Source organism: Hippocampus comes, unplaced genomic scaffold, assembly GCF_001891065.2.
Source record: "Hippocampus comes isolate QL1 unplaced genomic scaffold, H_comes_QL1_v1.1 scaffold72, whole genome shotgun sequence".
Taxonomy (NCBI): Eukaryota; Metazoa; Chordata; class Actinopteri; order Syngnathiformes; family Syngnathidae; genus Hippocampus; species Hippocampus comes.
Genome location: NW_017806030.1, coordinates 33,941 through 53,762, shown reverse-complemented (window position 1 = coordinate 53,762; position 19,822 = coordinate 33,941). Strand labels below are relative to the sequence as shown.

The 19,822-nt window shown below is 41.5% G+C and overlaps 1 protein-coding gene across 1 annotated transcript in view; it reads right to left on the bottom strand.

Moving 5' to 3' along the window:
- The window catches only part of grik4 (glutamate receptor, ionotropic, kainate 4), a gene marked incomplete at its 5' end in the record, with an annotated part of 120,012 nt that overhangs the window by 66,647 nt on the left and 33,543 nt on the right, over positions 1 to 19,822 (bottom strand). The window contains 2 exons of the mRNA XM_019892659.1: positions 7,323 to 7,376; positions 11,767 to 11,945. Of these exons, the coding sequence (XP_019748218.1) occupies positions 7,323 to 7,376; positions 11,767 to 11,945 (233 nt within the window). The remainder of the gene's footprint in view (positions 1 to 7,322; positions 7,377 to 11,766; positions 11,946 to 19,822) is intronic.

Here is a 19,822-nt window from a genome sequence, read left to right as displayed (position 1 = left end):
GGCTGACATAAAAACTGTGAAGCCTAAAGCCTTTTAGCTGATGCTGATACATGAAAGAAAATAGAAAAAAGGAAGTGTACAGGATGCTCTGTATCTCGAATACGTTTAAGAAATAGAATACCGTATTTTCCGCACTAAAAGGCGCACCTATAAAGCCTTCCATTTTCTTAAGAGCTCACAGCGCGCCTTAAAATCCGATGTGCCTTGTGTATGGTCATTACGGCAATATTTCGACCCCCAAAATGGCTCCTTGCTCGAGACATGCTGACAACGCAGAGTTCAAACTTAAGGTTACGCAGCTGAACACGGAAATAGAGCAGCGGCAAGAGAGTTCAACGTTAACGAATCAATGTTATAACTTGCTGTTGGTTAAGTGAACTGTGTCGCTGCTTTATTAAATACGTTTTACTGACATCTGATCGTTCTGTTGGCGTTTCCTTGAGCGTAGCTCCATCTATGATTCCATCTTTAATAAATAACGTTAAAAAGATTCAATTGCCTTGATTGTTTTTTTCTTCACATATTTGTGTTGCTCCCGATTATACTTTCATACAGTTCTGTTTACCTAACACAGAAACCTTCTCAGAAAAAATTCTGAATATAAATCAAGTCACAACATTCAGATCCCCTGCAGGCCAGTGGAAGAACCAAAAGTAAGTTTGTTTTTCCGTTTATATCATATTTCGAATATGACAGCGGGTGGGGTTGCTGGCTTGTATTTTTTTGTTAATATCCAAGTGAATATGCTCATCTTTTATATATATATAGTATATAAAACTGTAGAAACCTACTGTAAATATGTATGAAACATATGTGTATTTACAATGATTGTAGCTTGCACATAGCAGCATTTATTCATACAAACTACCTAAATCTACTTGATCCACACAACAAAATGATATACTGACTCAAGTTGCTTTCCTTTTCAGCATCTTTCAGAGCTTTGAACAGCAGCTTAAAGGATGAGCAGTGTTAGACTTTTTTTTTTTAAACGACCCCCAGAGACTTTCTCCAGTGGAAGGCCCAGACTCCACATAGGGTATTAAGACAAGAAGAATGCGCAGAGAGATTAGACGCAGAAGGTACATTTGTATTTAATTCCGTGATTCTTTTATGTACCCCTAAAGAGAGCCTGCGTACCACTCAGGGTATGCGTACCGCACTTTGAGAATCCCTGATTGAAAAGACAAAATTTGTATTTGGAATTTTGGACTTATGTTGGGAGGCTAGACTTGCATGCCATAACACGCTTACATCACCCACATGATGTTCGGCAAACAGGAGCTGAGGCAGAGATGCAGTATGACACCATGGCCTCATTATTCAAAGTCAAATTGAATGTGATTGAAAATAAGCAATGTGCTGAGTGTTGACAATCACTTCCCTCATTTCTTTTCCTCCCTTCTTTGACTCGTTTACGTTTGCTTACATTAGCTGCATCTTATCTCGACTTTGCACGATACCTTGTGGTGGAGTGTTGCAGGAGCAAATCTTAATCGACCTCTTGTGTTTTATGAATTTCTTTGTCATTGACAGTATTTATGATATTGTGCTCAGAGATCTATGGGCGATGGACAGTACAAATTGGTTCAGACTTGGCAGAGGCCTGCACTCTATTTAGTGCTTTTAGGCTGGATTTACATGACAGGTTTAAGTCTCTTATTCCAATTTACTGGCCATACCCAATTACTTTGACTGTAAAATGAGATGTGTGCCATTGCCCTGAATCACTGATACTTGCTGCACACGAAAGAAATCAAATGCATCAATGTATTATAAAATGATCTACAAAATATATTTGTTTTTTTAACTCAGCCTCAGCAAAGTGCACTTTGATCTGATTCCATCTTTAATAAATAACGTTAAAAAGATTCAATTGCCTTGATTGTTTTTTTCTTCACATATTTGTGTTGCTCCCGATTATACTTTCATACAGTTCTGTTTACCTAACACAGAAACCTTCTCAGAAAAAATTCTGAATATAAATCAAGTCACAACATTCAGATCCCCTGCAGGCCAGTGGAAGAACCAAATGTAAGTTTGTTTTTCTGTTTATATCATATTTCGAATATGACAGCGGGTGGGGTTGCTGGCTTGTATTTTTTTCTTAATATCCAAGTGAACATGCTCATCTTTGTGCATCCTGGTGGCTTTCATAGCCCCGTTCGGAAATGTGTAACGTTGCCATCCGTCCCGTAAAATACGGAATTATCCTTTATTTGGGAATTAAACGTTGCATCCCGTATTGTTTCAGTATGAGATGCGGTTTGTTTCATATTTTCGTAATTGTTCCATGCGTCTTTCACACATAGACGTGAACACTGGATTTAACAATAATGAACAAAATAAAAGACAGGAAATATTAAAGACCGCAACGTGGTACTGGCGGGAGGGAGGAACCCACGAGCGTAGAATATGTTCAATAACTTGCTTTTTATCGTTACGGACTAAAACCAGACCGCGGTGACTGATGTGGCAAGTGTGTGGATGTGAAAAACAGCAAAGTAAATATGCGGACAGGTGAGCAGGTGGGGGGTTGCGTTGGATAATACATGCGTGCAAACGTTTCCAAGCATGTGGCGCTCTTCTTTTTGTCGAGATCAAAACAAGGCAACGCCGTCACTGGCAGGCCCGATCTCGTGCTCAGCTAACCTTCAAATGGCATTCGGGGTCCCATCAACATATGATGAGTCACAAGCAACCTGATGTGATTTATTCAATCCCGCAGAGTAGCTTGGGTGTTGACGAACAAATCACTTAGATGGAAGCCACAGAGCATAGACTGAGTGCCAGTGGGACTGAAAATGTGTCTGCCCGCACAAGCGTGTGTCCTTTTATCATTCTTTGTGCCGACCATCCATCAGCTTAGGTACAACAAGCCTCTGTGCGTGCGTGTGTGTGTGTGTGTGTGTGTGTGTGTGTGTGTGTGTGTGTGTGTGCGCGTGTGCGTGCATGTGTGTGCGCGTGGGTGTGTGCATGACTCCCGTGCATACGCTGTATTAAGTCACCCGTAAGAGGTTCCATGACGACAATTCTGTCAGCGTCCACCTTTCAAAGCCTGCTGCTGTTTTTCACTCTCTCTGCTTTAGTACATGTAGCATGGTTTTGTTTTCTACACTTCTTTCAAAAAGTCGCAACGGTTCACATCTCTGACAGTGTTTCATCAGCAACGGTTATCATCGGTTTCATCATGGCATGGTGTGCCGCAGAAAATTAACCATCACTTAATTCGTCCGGAAATTATGCTGAACAACAACATTTGAACAACAATTATTGGTCTGTCATGTTGGTCTGATCAATTCTTTTCTCATTTTGTCCCGCCTGTTCCATTTTTTAAGTGGTTCTTTTCTCCTACTTGCATGTGATTCCTTCTTCTGATTGGATTTTGTCACTGCGGTTTTTCAGTTGTCTTTTATATGTTGACGAAATTGTCCATCAATTTAGTTATGATTATCGTATCAACGAATGGCTTCTTTTTTTGTTTTTGGCGTTTTTTTCTCGGCTGAAAAAAAATATTTGTGATGAAATGAATGACGCAAAATAAGTCAACGGAATGAACACTGCTTCAGGTTTACAAAAAAACGTTTTATAAACAGCAAAATCCATGTGCCTTATTTCAATAATATGTTCTGAGATTTTTACACAAGTTAATACATGACTGACATTTTATATGACTTTAGAGGCGTATTTTTCTTGATGTCATCTCCGAAAAAAAAAAGAAAAAAATCCATTCAAACAGAATAAATGCAGCAAAACCCCCAAATGAAGACAGACAGTGACCAAATCTGTGAGGGGGCACGAGGCAAGACTTGAAGAAATGCGAAAATTTACAGGTGAGTGGCATGAGGACGTTGATGGGTGTCTTCAGATGAGTCAGGAGAAACAGATTAGGCAAAGGAGCGCTGTGGCACATCGTTAGTCACGGGTGTCTCAGAGCAAAGATAAATGAAGTGCCAGTGGGGTAAGCAGACAGAAGGACGCAAAGCTCGGAGGAACGAAGAGCGAACAAAGCCAAGAAAATGAGAGCCAACACAAAAAGATAGCGAGAATTAAGAACAGGCCCCTAAGTGTAAGGCATGCAGGGGAGCAATAACATGACCTATATTAACATTGTGTTATCTACTACAATAGATGCATATTTCATCTAACATGGCCTTCTGAAGGATGCCATGCTTTTATCAGTAGTTTTCCTATTTTGGGCAAGATTCATCATTTTCACCCGCAGGTTTTTTAAAGCAAATTTAATCCTGATACATTATAAATACGTTAAATGTTTGAACTGGAGCAGGGGTGTCAAACTCATTTTTTGTGGCGGGCCACTTCGGAGTTACGGCTTCACTCGGAGGGCCGGTGCAAAATCTCAACGTTATTTATTACCCATGACAATTTGACATTTCGGTACAGATTTCAGCAAGAATCATGATAGTCGACACACATGATTTGCTCCGGCGGGCCACATAAATTGAGGTGGGGGTGCCGGATCTGGCCCCCGGGCCTTGACCTTGACACCGGTGAACAGGAGCATATCAAATGCTGTACTGACAATCATCGAGGTCTGAAAAAAATGGCTGTTCGAAATCTATGCTATACTGGACGTGGACCAGTAAAAAAAAAAAAAAACAAGTCTTTCAGACATCCAGAGAAGGAGATTTTTAAACATTTCTTTGAATTTGGTTTTATTACCACAACACACACTGCTTGCACAGCAGACATGGCACCTGTAAGGCCAACGGTTTATCATGCCGCTACATGCAGCAGAGACATTCTTGTCTTGTTTTGGAATCAGTCTTAGATCTCTTATAAACAGCCTAAAATATGAATAAAGAATAATATTGCGTAAATCTGACTTCCATGTCAGTGTGCTCTGTTAAGGTTGGAGGTCATAAGCTCTCAGAGAGGCAGCGCATATCGCAGTCATAGTTAAAGGGAAGCCAGAAATAAACGAACTAAATTAGAGTCCCGGTAGACTCATTTAATGCTCTGACCTGTGCACCTTGTTTGTTCATTTGATCTACCGTCGAAACTGCCTATTTACGGCAATGGCGGGGTTAGTTCTTGGCTATTTGGAGCTTTGAGGAATAAACCAGCAGTGCTCTTGTTTTACTGGAATGAATGAATCCATTCGATCATTTAGGGAAGCGACCAAGAAAGTATAGATTAGATTCGTTCTGGCTGACTTTCATAACATTCGACAATGGCAGACAAGTAAATACAGATCGCATGATCAAAAACGATTGAAAGGATGAAGTCAACCATGATGACGTTTCCTCTTCAAGGTAGCACTGTCATACATTTTTTGTTTGCTGCAATATTGCTCGTGCTTTTGTTTCTCAGTAAGAAGAATGCGTAAGCTTTAGGGACACCGGCGCTTCCTCGCGTCGACATTATGTCTCGGGCTGCCTGGGAGAGAGTGATGTGGGGGGGATTATTTATGTGGAGAAACAAAAGCAAGAAGACTAACAAAAAGAAGTGAATACTTTTCAGGCTGTGAAAGAATTTCAGAAGATGGACACAGCCTACTTATAAGCTATAAATTTGCCTCAAGTGAATCATCTCTGCGGTGTTACCATGAAGAAAAGCATTTTGAACCCGTTGCGTCAATCACAGACTAAGTTCACCACAATGAAATAGGTTTGTGCAATGTCCGAAATAGGAGGACTCAAGGAGTCCGCCTTTGTCCCGAAACTAATGTCCCTCCTAAGACTAATTATTGTCGTTAAATTGTATCGTGTTGGCCTTTTCCAGTTCCATAAAAATACCGTACATATTTGTTCTCAAATTTAGTAGGTGGAGATTCAAAGCAGTGGTTTTTTTTTTTGTTTTTTTTTTCTTAGCGCCAATGTCGTTTGTATTTCTTTAACCCTTTCATGCACCCTGTAACCTGATAACACGATAAGCTGTCCACTGTAGTCATCACTGTCCCACAAAGATGAGCATGTTCACTTGGATATTAAACAAAAAATACAAGCCTCCAACGCCCACCCACTGTAATATTTGAAATATGATATTTACAGAAAAACAAACGTACTTAAAACGAACGGTTGCCCTTCCACTGACCTTCAGGGGACTTGAGGAATATTCAACATTTTTCTGAGAATTGTATTGTGTTAGATTAACAGGACGAGGTGAAAGTATAGTCGGGAGCAACACAAATATGAAAAAAAAAATCAAGATAATTTAATCTTTTGAATTGTATTTGTATCTGTAATCAAATATGTAATCAAATCAGACACTTTGTAACAAAAAAACCCCGAACATTTTATTGTTCATTTTCTAATAAATTTTATTTCCTGGGTAGCAAGTAGCACTGATTCGGTGCAATGGCACACATCTCATTTTTCAGTCAAAGTAATTGGGTATGGCCAGTAAATTGGAATAAGAGATTTAAACCCGTCATGTAAATCCAGCCTAAAAGCACTGAATGGAGTGCAGACCTCTGCCAAGTCTGAACCAATTTGTACTGTCCATCGCCCATAAATCTCTTAGCACACTGCTGTCAAACTCAAGGCCCGGGGGCCAGATCCGGCCCCCCACGTCATTTTATGTGGTCGGTGAAAGCAAATCACGTATGTCAACTTCCATGATCCTTGCTAAAATCTGTATCGAAATGTGAAATTGTCATGTGTGATGAAAGATGTTGCGATTTTGCAATAATTTTGTTACCCTGTTTACATTTACTTGAACAAACCACATAGTTGACTTGAGTGATTTCAAAACTACGAAGCCATTATGGGTTGTGTCGAAGTAATGACACGATGAGATGATTAAACATTTATTTGGTTTGACTATCCTAACGGCCCTCCCAGGGAAGACTTGACTTCAACGTGGTCCGCAACAAAAATGAGTTTGACACCCGCCGTCTTAGCACAATATTATAAATACTGTCAATGACAAAGAAATTCATTCAACACTCGACCTCTATCAAGATTTGCTCCCGCAACACTCCACCGCAAATTATTGTGGAAAGTCGAGAATAAGCTGCAACTAACGTAAACGAGGCAAAGAAGGCAGGCAGACTTTGAACAATGAGGCCGTGGTGTCATACTGCATCTCTGTCTCAGCTCCTGTCTGCCTAACATCATCCATCCATCCAATTATTGATGTCAACAAGGAATAACAAAAAGCTACTATGTCGCAGGGGCACGCACAGTCTCTCAGTGCTACTGTATATCTAGACAGTGCAACATCTTTTGTCCAACACAATCCATTCTTGCACGCAGGTGGACTTTCAGCATATTTTTCAGGATTGCACAACATCAGAGGCACACGGCTTTCAAAGTTACATTCATCTAAAAGCAAAGAGCAGCTCCTATTTTGCTTACCAGAGAGGTGAAGATGTACGTGTAGTAGGCTGAAAGCATTCCCAGCTCTGATGCCTGCACAGAGCAAAAGAGAAGAAGAGGAGCAGTGAGGGCAAACATTAGAGTGGGGTAAGAGAAACAAAAAAAGGGGGGAAAAAAAAAAGCTAAAACTAAAGGTCCAAACGGAAGCAAGTGAAACAAATTGGAAAGTCGAGAGAGTGAAGGATATGAAGAGGTGAAAGGTCAGCGAACTTGTGCTCCCCTCCGCGGCATGCTGATCAAATCCTGTTCTTGATAAGAACAGACATTTATCTGACTGCGGCTCTGGGGTGCGCAATTAAATTTCAGGGGTGAATTAGTATGCCGCACGACAAGTGTCTGACAATTTGATTAAATCAAAGTCACAGCAGAGTGCGAGCGTGAAGGAGATGGTGAACTTTTCAGAATTGCTGTCATTATCAAAAATAGGTATTGGCACACAGTATGCAGGATGATCAGGTCAAGTATTTTCCACAACTGGCAACAATGACCTTGAAAAACTCTCACTTTGATTATATTTCCATCAGATTCAACCCCCCAAAAAAAGTGTAGAGTGATTGTCCCACAAAAATGTTTCATTGATGACTTGATTGTTATGCATTTGGTTGATTGCGTCGAACTGATGATTTAATTCGTCATGTGGTGAAGTAAATGATGCGCAATGGACTGCAATGCCTGGCTGTAACTGGCAGAGGTGCTGTTCAATCAATCTCCTCTAGTTAGCTATCGAAACGCGGAACATGACATCATCTGTCGGAAGCAGATCTAAATCCACGCTGTGGCTCAACTCCTCTGAACAGTATTGTCTTTCATAGGAACGGGAGTTTAGAATATTCAGATCCCCCCCGCCCCCACCCCTGCCAAATCGATCAAATCAAATCGATCGTTCATTTCCTATCGTGTGTCATGTAAATTCAATCCCATCCCTACTTTGGTGACAGCAAAAAATTTGCCTCACGCCATCCAAAAGTCATGAAAATAAATTAAGAAAGACTTCCTTTAGGTGTTGAATGCCCCGTTGCACAAAAGCTACTCAAATTCATTGAACTGAATGGAAATAATCCTCAAGGAACAGCAATTGTTACATTTGTGTTTTGCACATACTGCTGACTGTCTCCGATAGTGAGCTGAGTATCTTTACCACTGCAGGTCTTTGCAGCTGTTCTCTGACTGAATGAGATTACATTCGGCACGCTAACACAACTGACCTAAATCGCTCTGAATGCTAAAAGCTCACAAAGGCGAGACCTTTGTCCGATGAGGCTCGCCCGGAAGATGCGCACAAGACAAGTCAGGATCCCTTCGGACAAGATGGGCGCTCTTTTCATCTGAGCCCGGCAAACACATCGGTGTGAAACTTTGATATGTTTTGCTCTCCACTTTAGAGTGGAGCTTGTCAGCTTTTCAAAACCCCGGTGTCTCTTGACATCCACAAAGACGGACGGCGTTCCACAAAGGGAGGCGAAGGAAGAAAGAAATTCGGGTGGATAGATAAGTGCACGGAGTTATATGCTAAAATACGATCTTGTCTGCAGGCTCCGCAACGCCCGCAATTCTTGTGAGAACAAGCGGATTCGGAAATGGATGGATGTTTGGACATTAATCAACTGTTACGTTCAGACATCCGTTCAGTATGTGACAGCAGTGGACGCTATAGCTAGTTTTGCATCGCAGGGCAGTGTTGTGCGCAGTGTCAAACCGTAGAAAGAACACCTTATCGTGCGAGGCATGGACGGATTGAACGCGATGAAACGGTTACCCTTCATTCTCGCTTGCTGTGAGAACCGTGACTAAATGGAACAAAATGGGGCAGTAGGTGACAAAACTTGAAACGGGAGAGGTCCCAGGGAAATAAATATGCTTTCCAGCCGACTTCAGATGGCCTTCAAGCTTTGTCATGGCCTATTACGTTCTGTCACATATTGTTGTGTTCACACCGTTTTATTATGGCTGACTACGAATCTTGCGGAGGCGATTATGTTTTTTTTTGTTTCAAAATAACGGCCCGGCGTCCACGGCAAGTCACGTTTGAATCCATCACGTGCCCTTTGTCTCACATCCATTCAGTTTTTTCCACCTGTGGCCTTCAATGTAATTGTCATGGTCACCGGGATCATAACGGTAACATATACCATCATGACAAAATCCTTGAATTATTTGCTCCCATTTTTACAGTTCTCTCTGTAAATGTCATGCCATGTTAACTAATACTTGGAGTGGCTCTGAATGTATAATCAGGAGAAAGGAGAAGGAGAGAAACGGGTTACGAAGGCGGTGAGAGGCCAGACATCCCACTATGGCTTCCTACGGCTCTTTGGCCCGCTGTTGTTAGGGTTGCTATGGTGATCAGATGACCGCTGATGGCAGCCTGAATGCTTGATTGAAAAGAAGACCACTGCAGGAAAAAGAGCAAATGAAAACGGAACAAAACGCCGCCTCTCTCCACTCCATGATGCATCCGTTTGACGTCACCTTCAATCTGGCAATCCATCCATCTATTGCCTTGCAGAAATAATGAGGTGTGTATTAATAACAGCAGGACGATATGCCACCGCCAAACACCCTTGCTTCTCCCCAGATCATACTATCGATGTCATCGAGCCTCTTACAGACATTAATCTCCAATCAGGCAAAGCGTCATCATTTTTTACTGTCCAAGGTGTTAATAATGTACTGAGAGGTTAATTATCAGCATGTGCTGGAGAGGAGAAAGCACATTAGGATCATATTGTTCTGCTGGAGACAAAGTGTCGTGCTTGCTAATGGCGCCGTAAAAATGTTCTTCCCTAATATAACGGGCTTTATGGGTTTGCAGATCGCAGGTTATTTTTGGAATGCGCCGAGGTTCACGAGGTGCTTTTTACGCATTGAAAAAGAGGTCGGGGGAAAAATAATTGACACAGTATCGTCGTTTGAGGCTGGACTGTGACAAATAAAAGCTACAGCAGAAGTATAGAATTGTAACCATCGCGTAAAGACGGTACATTAGCGGGGCAAAGAACGAGGTGACCTGAATTCAAAACAACAAGTCCGTCCATGCCCACCAAACAATGTGTAATTCTTTAACTCATTGAATCGCAGCACATTTTACTGGAGTAAACCCCTCAATCGCAGCCGTTTTACAGGATTTTGACTGATTTGCCAGGCCCGCAGATTATTGTGTTCTATTGCGAAATAAACATGCAGCCGACCAAAAGAAAGATAAGGCTGAAAAAAAAAAGTTTGTTTCTATCTTTTTCCGTTCATTCGCAATCAGCATTAGATTTCCATTTTCTGAGGAAAAAAAACGGAGGTAAAAACCTTTTTGTAAAAGCATGGATTTCAAGTGTAGCACAACTGTTTTTTTTTTGCTTTTGTGCCATCTGAATCATCTAAATGAGATTTTCCTTCGACAAAACAACATAACGCCACAAAAGGGGTTTTGATAGCAAAAATAGTTATCCGCACTCTTTTGAAATGATGAAATGAACTATGAACAGAAGTGAAACAATGAGTTCAGGGAGTGTGTGAACACGCACGTTTGCACATGTATGGTGTCATCAGTCTATTGAGATAAACATCCGTATCATTTAATATGCGGTGAATAGTCACCTTGTAATAATGAAACACGGGTTGAAAAACATTTCATGCTGTCGTCAATATTTTTTGGACGTAGAAGCATCTTTTTTTTTTTTTTATTCTTTTTGGCACTGCCTCAATTCCGCTGTCTTTATTTTGGACTATTTCTGCAACTGTAGACTGATGACGCTTTGTTTTTCAAAGATGTGCCCTCAGCCCAAACTGCAACAATTTGTCTTCCTTGTGATTCAAGACAGCAAATGGATTATGGCAGTAAAAACAAAAAAAAAAACGATGTATGGTGTCATCAGTCTATTGAGATAAACATCCGCATCATTTAATATGCGGTGAATAGTCGCCTTGTAATAATGAAACACGGGTTGACAAACATTTCATGCTGTCATCAATATTTTTTGGACGTAGAAGCATCTTTTTTTTTTTTTTTTTTTTTTGTTTTTTTTTTTGGCACCTCAATTCCGCTGTCTTCATTTTGGACTATTTCTGCAACTGTAGACTGATGACGCTTTGTTTTTCAAAGATGTGCCCTCAGCCCAAACTGCAACAATTTGTCTTCCTTGTGATTCAAGACAGCAAATGGATTATGGCAGTAAAAACAAAAAAAAACGAAAAAAAAGAACATTTTACTCTTTCTGTATTTTCTTCATTCTCTACTTTGTCCACTGTGGGAAATACAACATATATCTCAACAAATATGAAGCCGAAACACGTCTTTTTTTTTCAAGTTAAAAAAAAAAATAATAAAATCTCTACATATTGAATTACTTTTATCCTTGAACATTTCTTGCCTTCAGCATTTCTCAGTCCTCGGGGATTCTTGTTATATTTCTATCGTGCGCGCAACACTCACCCGTTCCAGAATGATATGGGACACGGTGGCGTTGGCGTCAACGATGATGGTGGGGGTCTTGTCGTCTCGTATCTCCTTCAGGAGCGGGGTTGGGTCCTGGCTGTCGTCGAGCATACGCACTGACAGGGTCTCCTTGGAGATGAGGAACTGCCTCAGGAGCTGCTCCAGGTTCAATAAGCCTGAGACGAACACAAACACACACAGTGGATTACTTCTAATGAAGTGAAGACTCTAACGAGAGTCGAGACTTGAATAGGCTTAACACGGATAACCTTTCACAAAAGTTGAAAAGAAATAGTTGTAGAAAAGTCAGAGGGGTGCGCACGTCTGCCTCACAGAGCAGAAGTACAAGGTTCGATTCCGGCTCCGGCCTTCCTGTGTGGAGTTTATATGTTCTCCCTGTGCCTGCGTGGGTTTTCTCCGGGTACTCTGGTTTGGTTTCCTCCCACATTCCAAAAACATTCATGGAAGGTTAATGGAAAACTCTAAAGTGTCCCGAAGTGTGAGTGTGAGCGCGAATGGTTGTTCATCTATGTGTGCCCTGCGATTGGCTGGCAACCAATTCAGGGTGTGTCCCCGACTACTGGCTCCAGCACGCCCGCAACACTTGTGAAGATAAGCAGATTAGAAAATGGACGGATGGATGGATGTCCATGAAACAAGTTCCATTAGCTGAAAGTACTGTTATGCTGCCTCACACACAAAAGCCTTTGAGCAATTTGCCTTCTGCTCATTGCTGTGGTAATACACTGTTTTGATTCCAGTAAGGTGGAGGGATTTGCACTAATTAAAACATAGCCAACTTAATCAAAAGGCTCCTGGCAGCAGTTAAGGAGTCACTTGCCATCCATATATTTAGCAGAGACCCTGAGAGGTTATTTGGCTAATTTCCAATATAGGAAGAGGGAAAATTCAAGCGGGATTATTAGAGAGCACGGACCTCGACAAATTAGCATGAATGTTACCTTGGCATCTTGTCAGAGCTCATGACTTTGGAGGTTAATATTTTAGATTACCGTAATGAAAATTGGGAAACACCAATAGTTGTCTTTTCCTGTTTCGTTATTGCAGGAAGAAGAGATTTTGTACATCGTATGCACAGTGAGTGCAATGTAAGGTCACATGGCAGCTTCTGCGCCACTTACTCACAACATGACCACGAACGAGCATCTGAATGCTGACAGTTATTTGGAACAGACTACAAAAGCAATCTTCGATCATGAATTACATGTTGCCTCACCACGTCGAAATAAAAGCACCGTGTCATTTTTTTTCACATGTTGCAGCCTGCTCTGGTAAATTTATATGGCAATGTTTCATAGATATTATTACATTTATTATTACATGGTTTTATTATACAGAGCGGGAATCGAACCCTGCACCTCTGCACAGTGAGGCCAACGTGCTAACCAGAAGACCACCGCGCCCGCCCCATGTTATTTCCAATGTGATAAATTTATACATAAAGTAACGATGACTTCCTGTCTGCATGGCAGTATATTATTGAAAGTGTTTGTTTTGCCGGATGTGGACACCAATGACATGGGACCTCCTCTCCACCCTGCCTTGAACCTGTCATTCCAGCTCCCTCTCGAGTACGACACAGAGCGTCTTTGATGAGCTTGAAATAGCTTCCACTAAATCACCCTCCTTGTCTGCCTGCCTCGCATCCAAGCCTGCGCATCAGCTCATGGGGACAGCTCAAGTACAATTTCACGTCGATTTCATGACATCAGACGGTGAACTGTGTCTGACGTCGCTGCATACAAATATAGTGACACACAAGGGAGTTCATGCTCTCATCTTGGTCCTGACTGAGTTTTTCCACACTAGGGTGCTATCATTTTATTTATTTATTTGTATATTTAGAAAAAGAGAGAGAGAGAGAGAGTGGGGGGAGGGGGGGGGTTAGTGCGTCGACATCACAGTGCAGAGGTCGTGGGTTCGATGCTGGCTCCGGGCTCCCTGTGTGGAGTTTGCATGTTCTCTCTGTTGTGGGTTTTCTCCGGGTACTCCGGTTTCCTCCCACATTCCAAAAACATGCATGGCAGGCTGATTGAACACTCAAAATTGTCCCGAGGTGTGAGTGTGAGAGGCGATGGTTGTTCGTCTCTGTGTGCCCTGCGATTGGCTGGCAACCGGTTCAGGGTGTCCCCCGCCTACTGCCCGAAGACGGCTGGGATAGGCTCCAGCACGCCCGGTACCCTCGTGAGGATGAGCGTATCATAATATGGATGGATGGATAGATAGATCGAGAGATTCTCTCTCTCTCTCTCTCTCTCTCTCTCTCTCTCTCTCTCTCTCTCTCTCTCTCTACACACACACACACTTTAGAAATTAGCAAACAAGGGATGCAAAGTGAGACCATCCTAGCTTATAAAGACTTGACAGTTGTTTTAGATCTAACTTTGGAAGCAGTATTTTACACTACACTTGTGGTGTTTGGTACTATGAATGTCTAAGCGAAGTCTTGCTTCTTTCAGGGAATAATTATTTAGATTACACACCCTAAAAAAGAAATACAGTCTGTGTGCAGTTAACATTCATTTTGGAGAAAGATCATGCAGAATTTCTTGTCCTTCTTCAGGGCTTTAACAAATCAATTTGACTAACGAGTGTATTGTAAAATCTAGAACTACATGTCACCGCCAGCACGGTTCCTGTTTCTCATAATGAGCGACCAATTTGATTTCCGCCTCCCAACAATGTGTGTAAGATGACACCGATGTACTGTAAACACAAATCTGAGCAAACCTGGCCACAATAGCCTGCCGAGAGTACAGTTAATGAATGTTACCGCAGCAGAGAGTGAAATCCACAGTGTGTGCAGGTGAATAATACATTACCTTTGTGATGACTCATCATTTAGCCTCGGGCATAGTAAGACCTACTTTTATGACTTTGCCGCCAATGTGAACTTTAAAATGTACAGTAGAGGAGATATGTCAAAATATTGAAGTGACAGCGTAATCACCGCCCCATTAACCCAAAATAACCACAGAGGGGAACCATAAATTTCATCAGTGACTTCTATCAGGTGAAAACGCCCGACACACTGCAGTGGTGTTGAAAGTTTTACCTCCAACTTTCAGGCGCTTTCTTTCTTCGTTGGACTAAGAACTGAATTTGGATCATTGCATGAGTGTGAGAGACTAACAAAATTGTTGAAACTTGGAATTTGACTAAATTTTCTTCATTGCCTATTTGATAACTGCGGGAAATTAGCAATCAATTCGACAAATAGAGGACTGCACTCCGTTTTGCCTCAGTCAAGCCGAGACGCTAGTAGTCATAAATCAGTTCTGTGTCATCAACAGAATTCTTAACACTAGACAATGATTGAGGAGTCTTGTGACACTAATCATTTTCATTTGTTTTATGTTTAATGTAGTGCCATGAATGCTTCCATTTAAATCACAAAAAAACATGACAGTCCAAAAAAAAAAACAACAAAAAAAGAAAAAAAAAAAAAACAAAAACAAAGACTTGGTCTTGCATCATTGTCATTTTTGTTGTATTTTTTAATTCTGTCTAGCAAAATGCTGGTACAGAATTCCACATATTTGCAATTGATTTGTATTGAAGCAAATGCTATTTTCTGATGCAAAACAATCACATAGGGACAAACCCATGACTCTGCCATTTAGTTTGACTGCAGTGCAAGGGCCTTAGGATTGGAATGAGGGTCCACCTTATACTGACGTCGAAGATGAGAAATAGTGTCTTCTTACACTCTTATCCACTAAATTGCCTCCCAAGCACTCACTTTTAGATTTATGCACCACTTTAGTTCAGCGTCATTATATAGGAGTCACCGCTAAAGCAAAAAAAAAAAAAAAAAAAAACCTTGAGGAAAAAGGTGATTCTTGCCTCAAGATCAACGGAAGGTGCGGGTAAGTGGCTTTGGAGGGTCAGTCTTTTGTGATTTTTAAACACAGGCAACACATATAACGTCCACTTTCTGCTTCACCCAAATGAAAACAAAAACACAACCCCAAAAAGTAACCCCAACATATATGTTGGATGGTAATAGAATAAGTTACAGTCAAATAACCTTTCGAACCTGTGAGCAACACCACAGAGCAGAAGAACATTGCTTCATGACTCTTATGACGATCATTCGTCATTCGACTGAAAAACCCAAACCGACGACGTGTGCACTCAAGCATCTATACATCAGTCCGCCAATGAAATAGCCGAATAAACTGAATCAAATAGGTTTACCGGTATGACAGCGTGTTCACTGAACTGTTGGAATGTGAACATAGAGCATCTTTCACCACCATGGCAGGTTAATTACCATGATCAGTCACACTAATATATACCCATGTAAGTCGACCTCACACTTTTCTGCACGTTGCTGTAATCATCAAGGTGTCTGGTTGGGGAGCTCAATTTAGGTCATGAATGTGGATTTCATGTCAAGTGTCACACTTAGAAATCACATGAAACTCCAGCTACCTACAACAAGAAACACTTTGAAGAACAATGGACAGGAGGATTTTCAGTGTGTTGCTACTTGACTATTTTGTGGACACACAAAGCTGAATGAGCAAAGGTTTTTTTTTCTTTTTCTTTAACTGAAGCCTCCACCGCAAAATCTATTTGGCTTTAGTCTCTCCTGGCAAGGAATAGCAATCGTGTAGCCGTTCACACACAGCTGGTTGTTGTGCAGTTGGCGTGGGATTTATTTGCACCCAAGGTCACGTTCACATTTGCTTTGCGAGTTTTAGTTTTAGCTACTCACACAACGGCATGCTACTACTATACAGTATGCGTGTCTTTGAAAGTCTGTAAAAAAAAAAAAACACCAACTCCATCCTGAAAAAGGCCCAGCAGAGGATGCACTTCCTGAGGTTGCTGAGGAAGCACAGCCTGCCACAGGAGGTGCTAAGACAGTTCTACACAGGAGTCATTGAATCAATCCTGTGTTCTTCCATCATGTTTTGGTTTGGGGGGCCGCCACAAAAAAGGACAAAATCCGACTGCAACAGACTTGCTTACATTACGGAATGTCTTTCCATACTTATTCTTCATGTCCTTGTTTATCGTAGTTGCTTGTTATTGATGATACGAGTGTAGTGAGACGTATTCCTTATGTGTTCTACATACTTGGCCAATAAAGGTGATTCTGATTCTGATTACGGAATAAACCGACAGCATATAAATGCTACTAATATCATCACGGGTGTTTTTGTAAGATTAAAATCATAAGTCCTCCAGCTCCCGTGGCTTGCTCCTTAATGAAATAAGAATGCCTTCTTTTATGTGCCGTTTCAGGGAAGTGTCAGCTACTCCCATCACCTCATTTATGAAAGTGCACTGCAATGTCTGTTCAAACGGCTACAACAAGCATCCGTGCAAAGAAGAAAGGTGATTTGTTTGTGTTCATATGTTTATGTGTGTTGCTTTTACCGACCCACACCCAACAAACCCAAGCAGATTGGCAAGGGCCAGCCAGACAAGGCAAGCTACATTAGTTTATACTATATATGTTATGTTATGTGTTGTGTTTATTATTTCATTTTATGTACACTGTTTTGTTAAGCGCTTTGTTACAGCTGCAGCTGTTGTGAAAGCGCGATATAAATCAGGATGTATTGTATATATGAATTTCCATTTCCAACATTGGGCATTTCACAGTGCTTGACAAAAAAAAAAAAAAAAAAAAAAAAATGAAGAAAAAACCCCCACAAAATGTTAATCAATACAATCAATAAAAAAATGAATCGTGATTTCAAGTAAAAAAACAAGAGTACAGGTAGGACACTTGCAGTTGTAACATGTTTTTGCCTGGACTTTCAGTCAACATTGTCAGAGTAAGGGCCTTTCTCATGTCACCAGGGAGACTCAATCCAAATCAATCAAGACCTTTAATTAAGAAAAACCTATTTCGACACAGGACGCTGGCCAAGAACAAGAAGCACAATAAACCTGAAAAACATGTTTAGTGTTGCCTTTGGGTGCCAGATTGGGACCAACATGTTTCCAACTGTAAATGGGAGCTAGCCCATGGAGAAACTGACACACAAGTAAAACTGTTGATTGTGTTGATTCTCTGAGTGACTGCAAGATGCAGAGACCGGAGCTGAGGAAGGATTTGGTAGTACTACCTGATTCTAGTCAGGACCGTGCTCTAAATATGCAGCAGATGTCTGCATCAGCAGTGACGCAGACGTTCGCTCGACAATGCAGACAAAATGTTTTATAGTATTCTAAATATACATTGTATGCTTGTCGTGAATGAGCAAAAACATGTTCGCCCCTCAAGTTGCATTGTATGGTTTGACATGCCAAGAATGGGTTTCATCCATTACATCAGTTACGGCACAGTTGGGATATTACACACAATATTGCCATAACATTACATCATGAGAATTCTTGCTCGACTAATGTTGGTGTTGGCGTACAACCTACCTTTGGGCACAATGACACCTCCGCTTCGATGTGTCCTCAGCCATGGTTGGGAAAATATGCCTGAATTGGTCACACTCTATTTGGCCCTCCGCGGTGTGGAGGATGAGGCCCGAACATGTGGACGGGCCATTGACAGCATGCAGCCAAGCCAATGTCTGACTGCAATCGTCAATGGGGAAGGGGCGCGGCTCGGGGAGCTGGGACCAAACGATTCTGGCGGCCCTCGCGCACAAAACGAGCCATTCTGCCACTCAGTTTTCAAATGAATGAAAAAGGGCCAGAGGAGAGCATGCAATCAATATGCCGGCTTGTCTGGACAATCTCTTTACTTGATGCCAATGTATGAGACCAGTGGTTATCTGACCCCTTTCCTCAGCCCAATCGGTACATTTTGCTTATGCTTTGCTGCTCAACAGCATCCTCAACAAACCACTCTCCTATTTCATTTTTCCCCCATTTCCTTTGCACGCCTCTTGCAACACACCAACGCACAGCCACGGGGAGGAAATAATGCTGGAAAACGAATATCTGCTAAGGGTGCCTAAGAGGCCACCATTCTAGTCATTATATTTGTCCAAAGCTGTAAACTGCCATAATCCAATCTATCTACTCACAGTCAGTATCCAAGATCTGAATGAGTGAGATCTGCAAAATAGGAAAACCAAAACCACATTACATTGGGATCAAATATTTTTTTACATTGAGAGTTAAGATACTAAGACATTTAGATAAGTAATTTGTAGTAATTGATTTTTGAGCCTAAGAATTTTTTTTTAATGAAGTTCGGCATAGACTTGTACACAAAGAAAAAAAAAATATATAGATATATATTACGTGTGAACATGTCAGTGGCATGCTTTGAGTGACAGATGTACTACTAATGTGGAAATGAAAGGTACCGGTCAAAGAGGACGCTCAAGGTGTGCACATTGAGATCAAGGCGGGTGGTTTGACATGTCTCAATTCCAACTGCGTGCCCTTTGATGTACGTTTAATGTGTTTCTGTTGCTGAAAGTGTAAAGCCGACAGTGAAACGAAAGGTTAGCTTATGCCACTCGGCAGGGTCATGGTGTCTTTGTCTGGGGAGTTGTAATTACTGCCCGGTGGACTACAAGAGGGTGGGAACAGGCCATGATTTAATCTTCCTTTCTATTTGCAAAAATAAATCTGCCCCAAGGGGATTGAGAGGCTTTTTTTGAGGTCATTCAGTTTAGTATCTTTGGAATCAAACGAGTGCCTTTAACAAGGAGTCGGTGAGATCAATGCTGGCTTCAACTGCAATATTTGCTCTCTTTTTTTCTTACTTTCTTCTGTCAAAGCTTGATCCTTATCGGGCGGTGTTTAGGGACTACACATTGACGAGCGATATTTAATTTGGATTTCAAGATGATGATTGTGTAGTGCACACTGTTTATTTTGGGATGCTGGCAACAAGCACGCTCTGCGGATTGCAGCTGCTGTTTCAGACAGTGTGTCAGAGGGTGAGATTGTGATAAAGTGCTGCATCTGCTGCTGGAACACAGTTGTTGTGCATTTGGGATAGCTCGGCGTGTCAACACGTCTTAAAGGAAAACACATGAAACACTGTTTGCACCTTGTCAGCAGGTGTAGGGATGGAGGTTGGTGAACATCCCCCCCC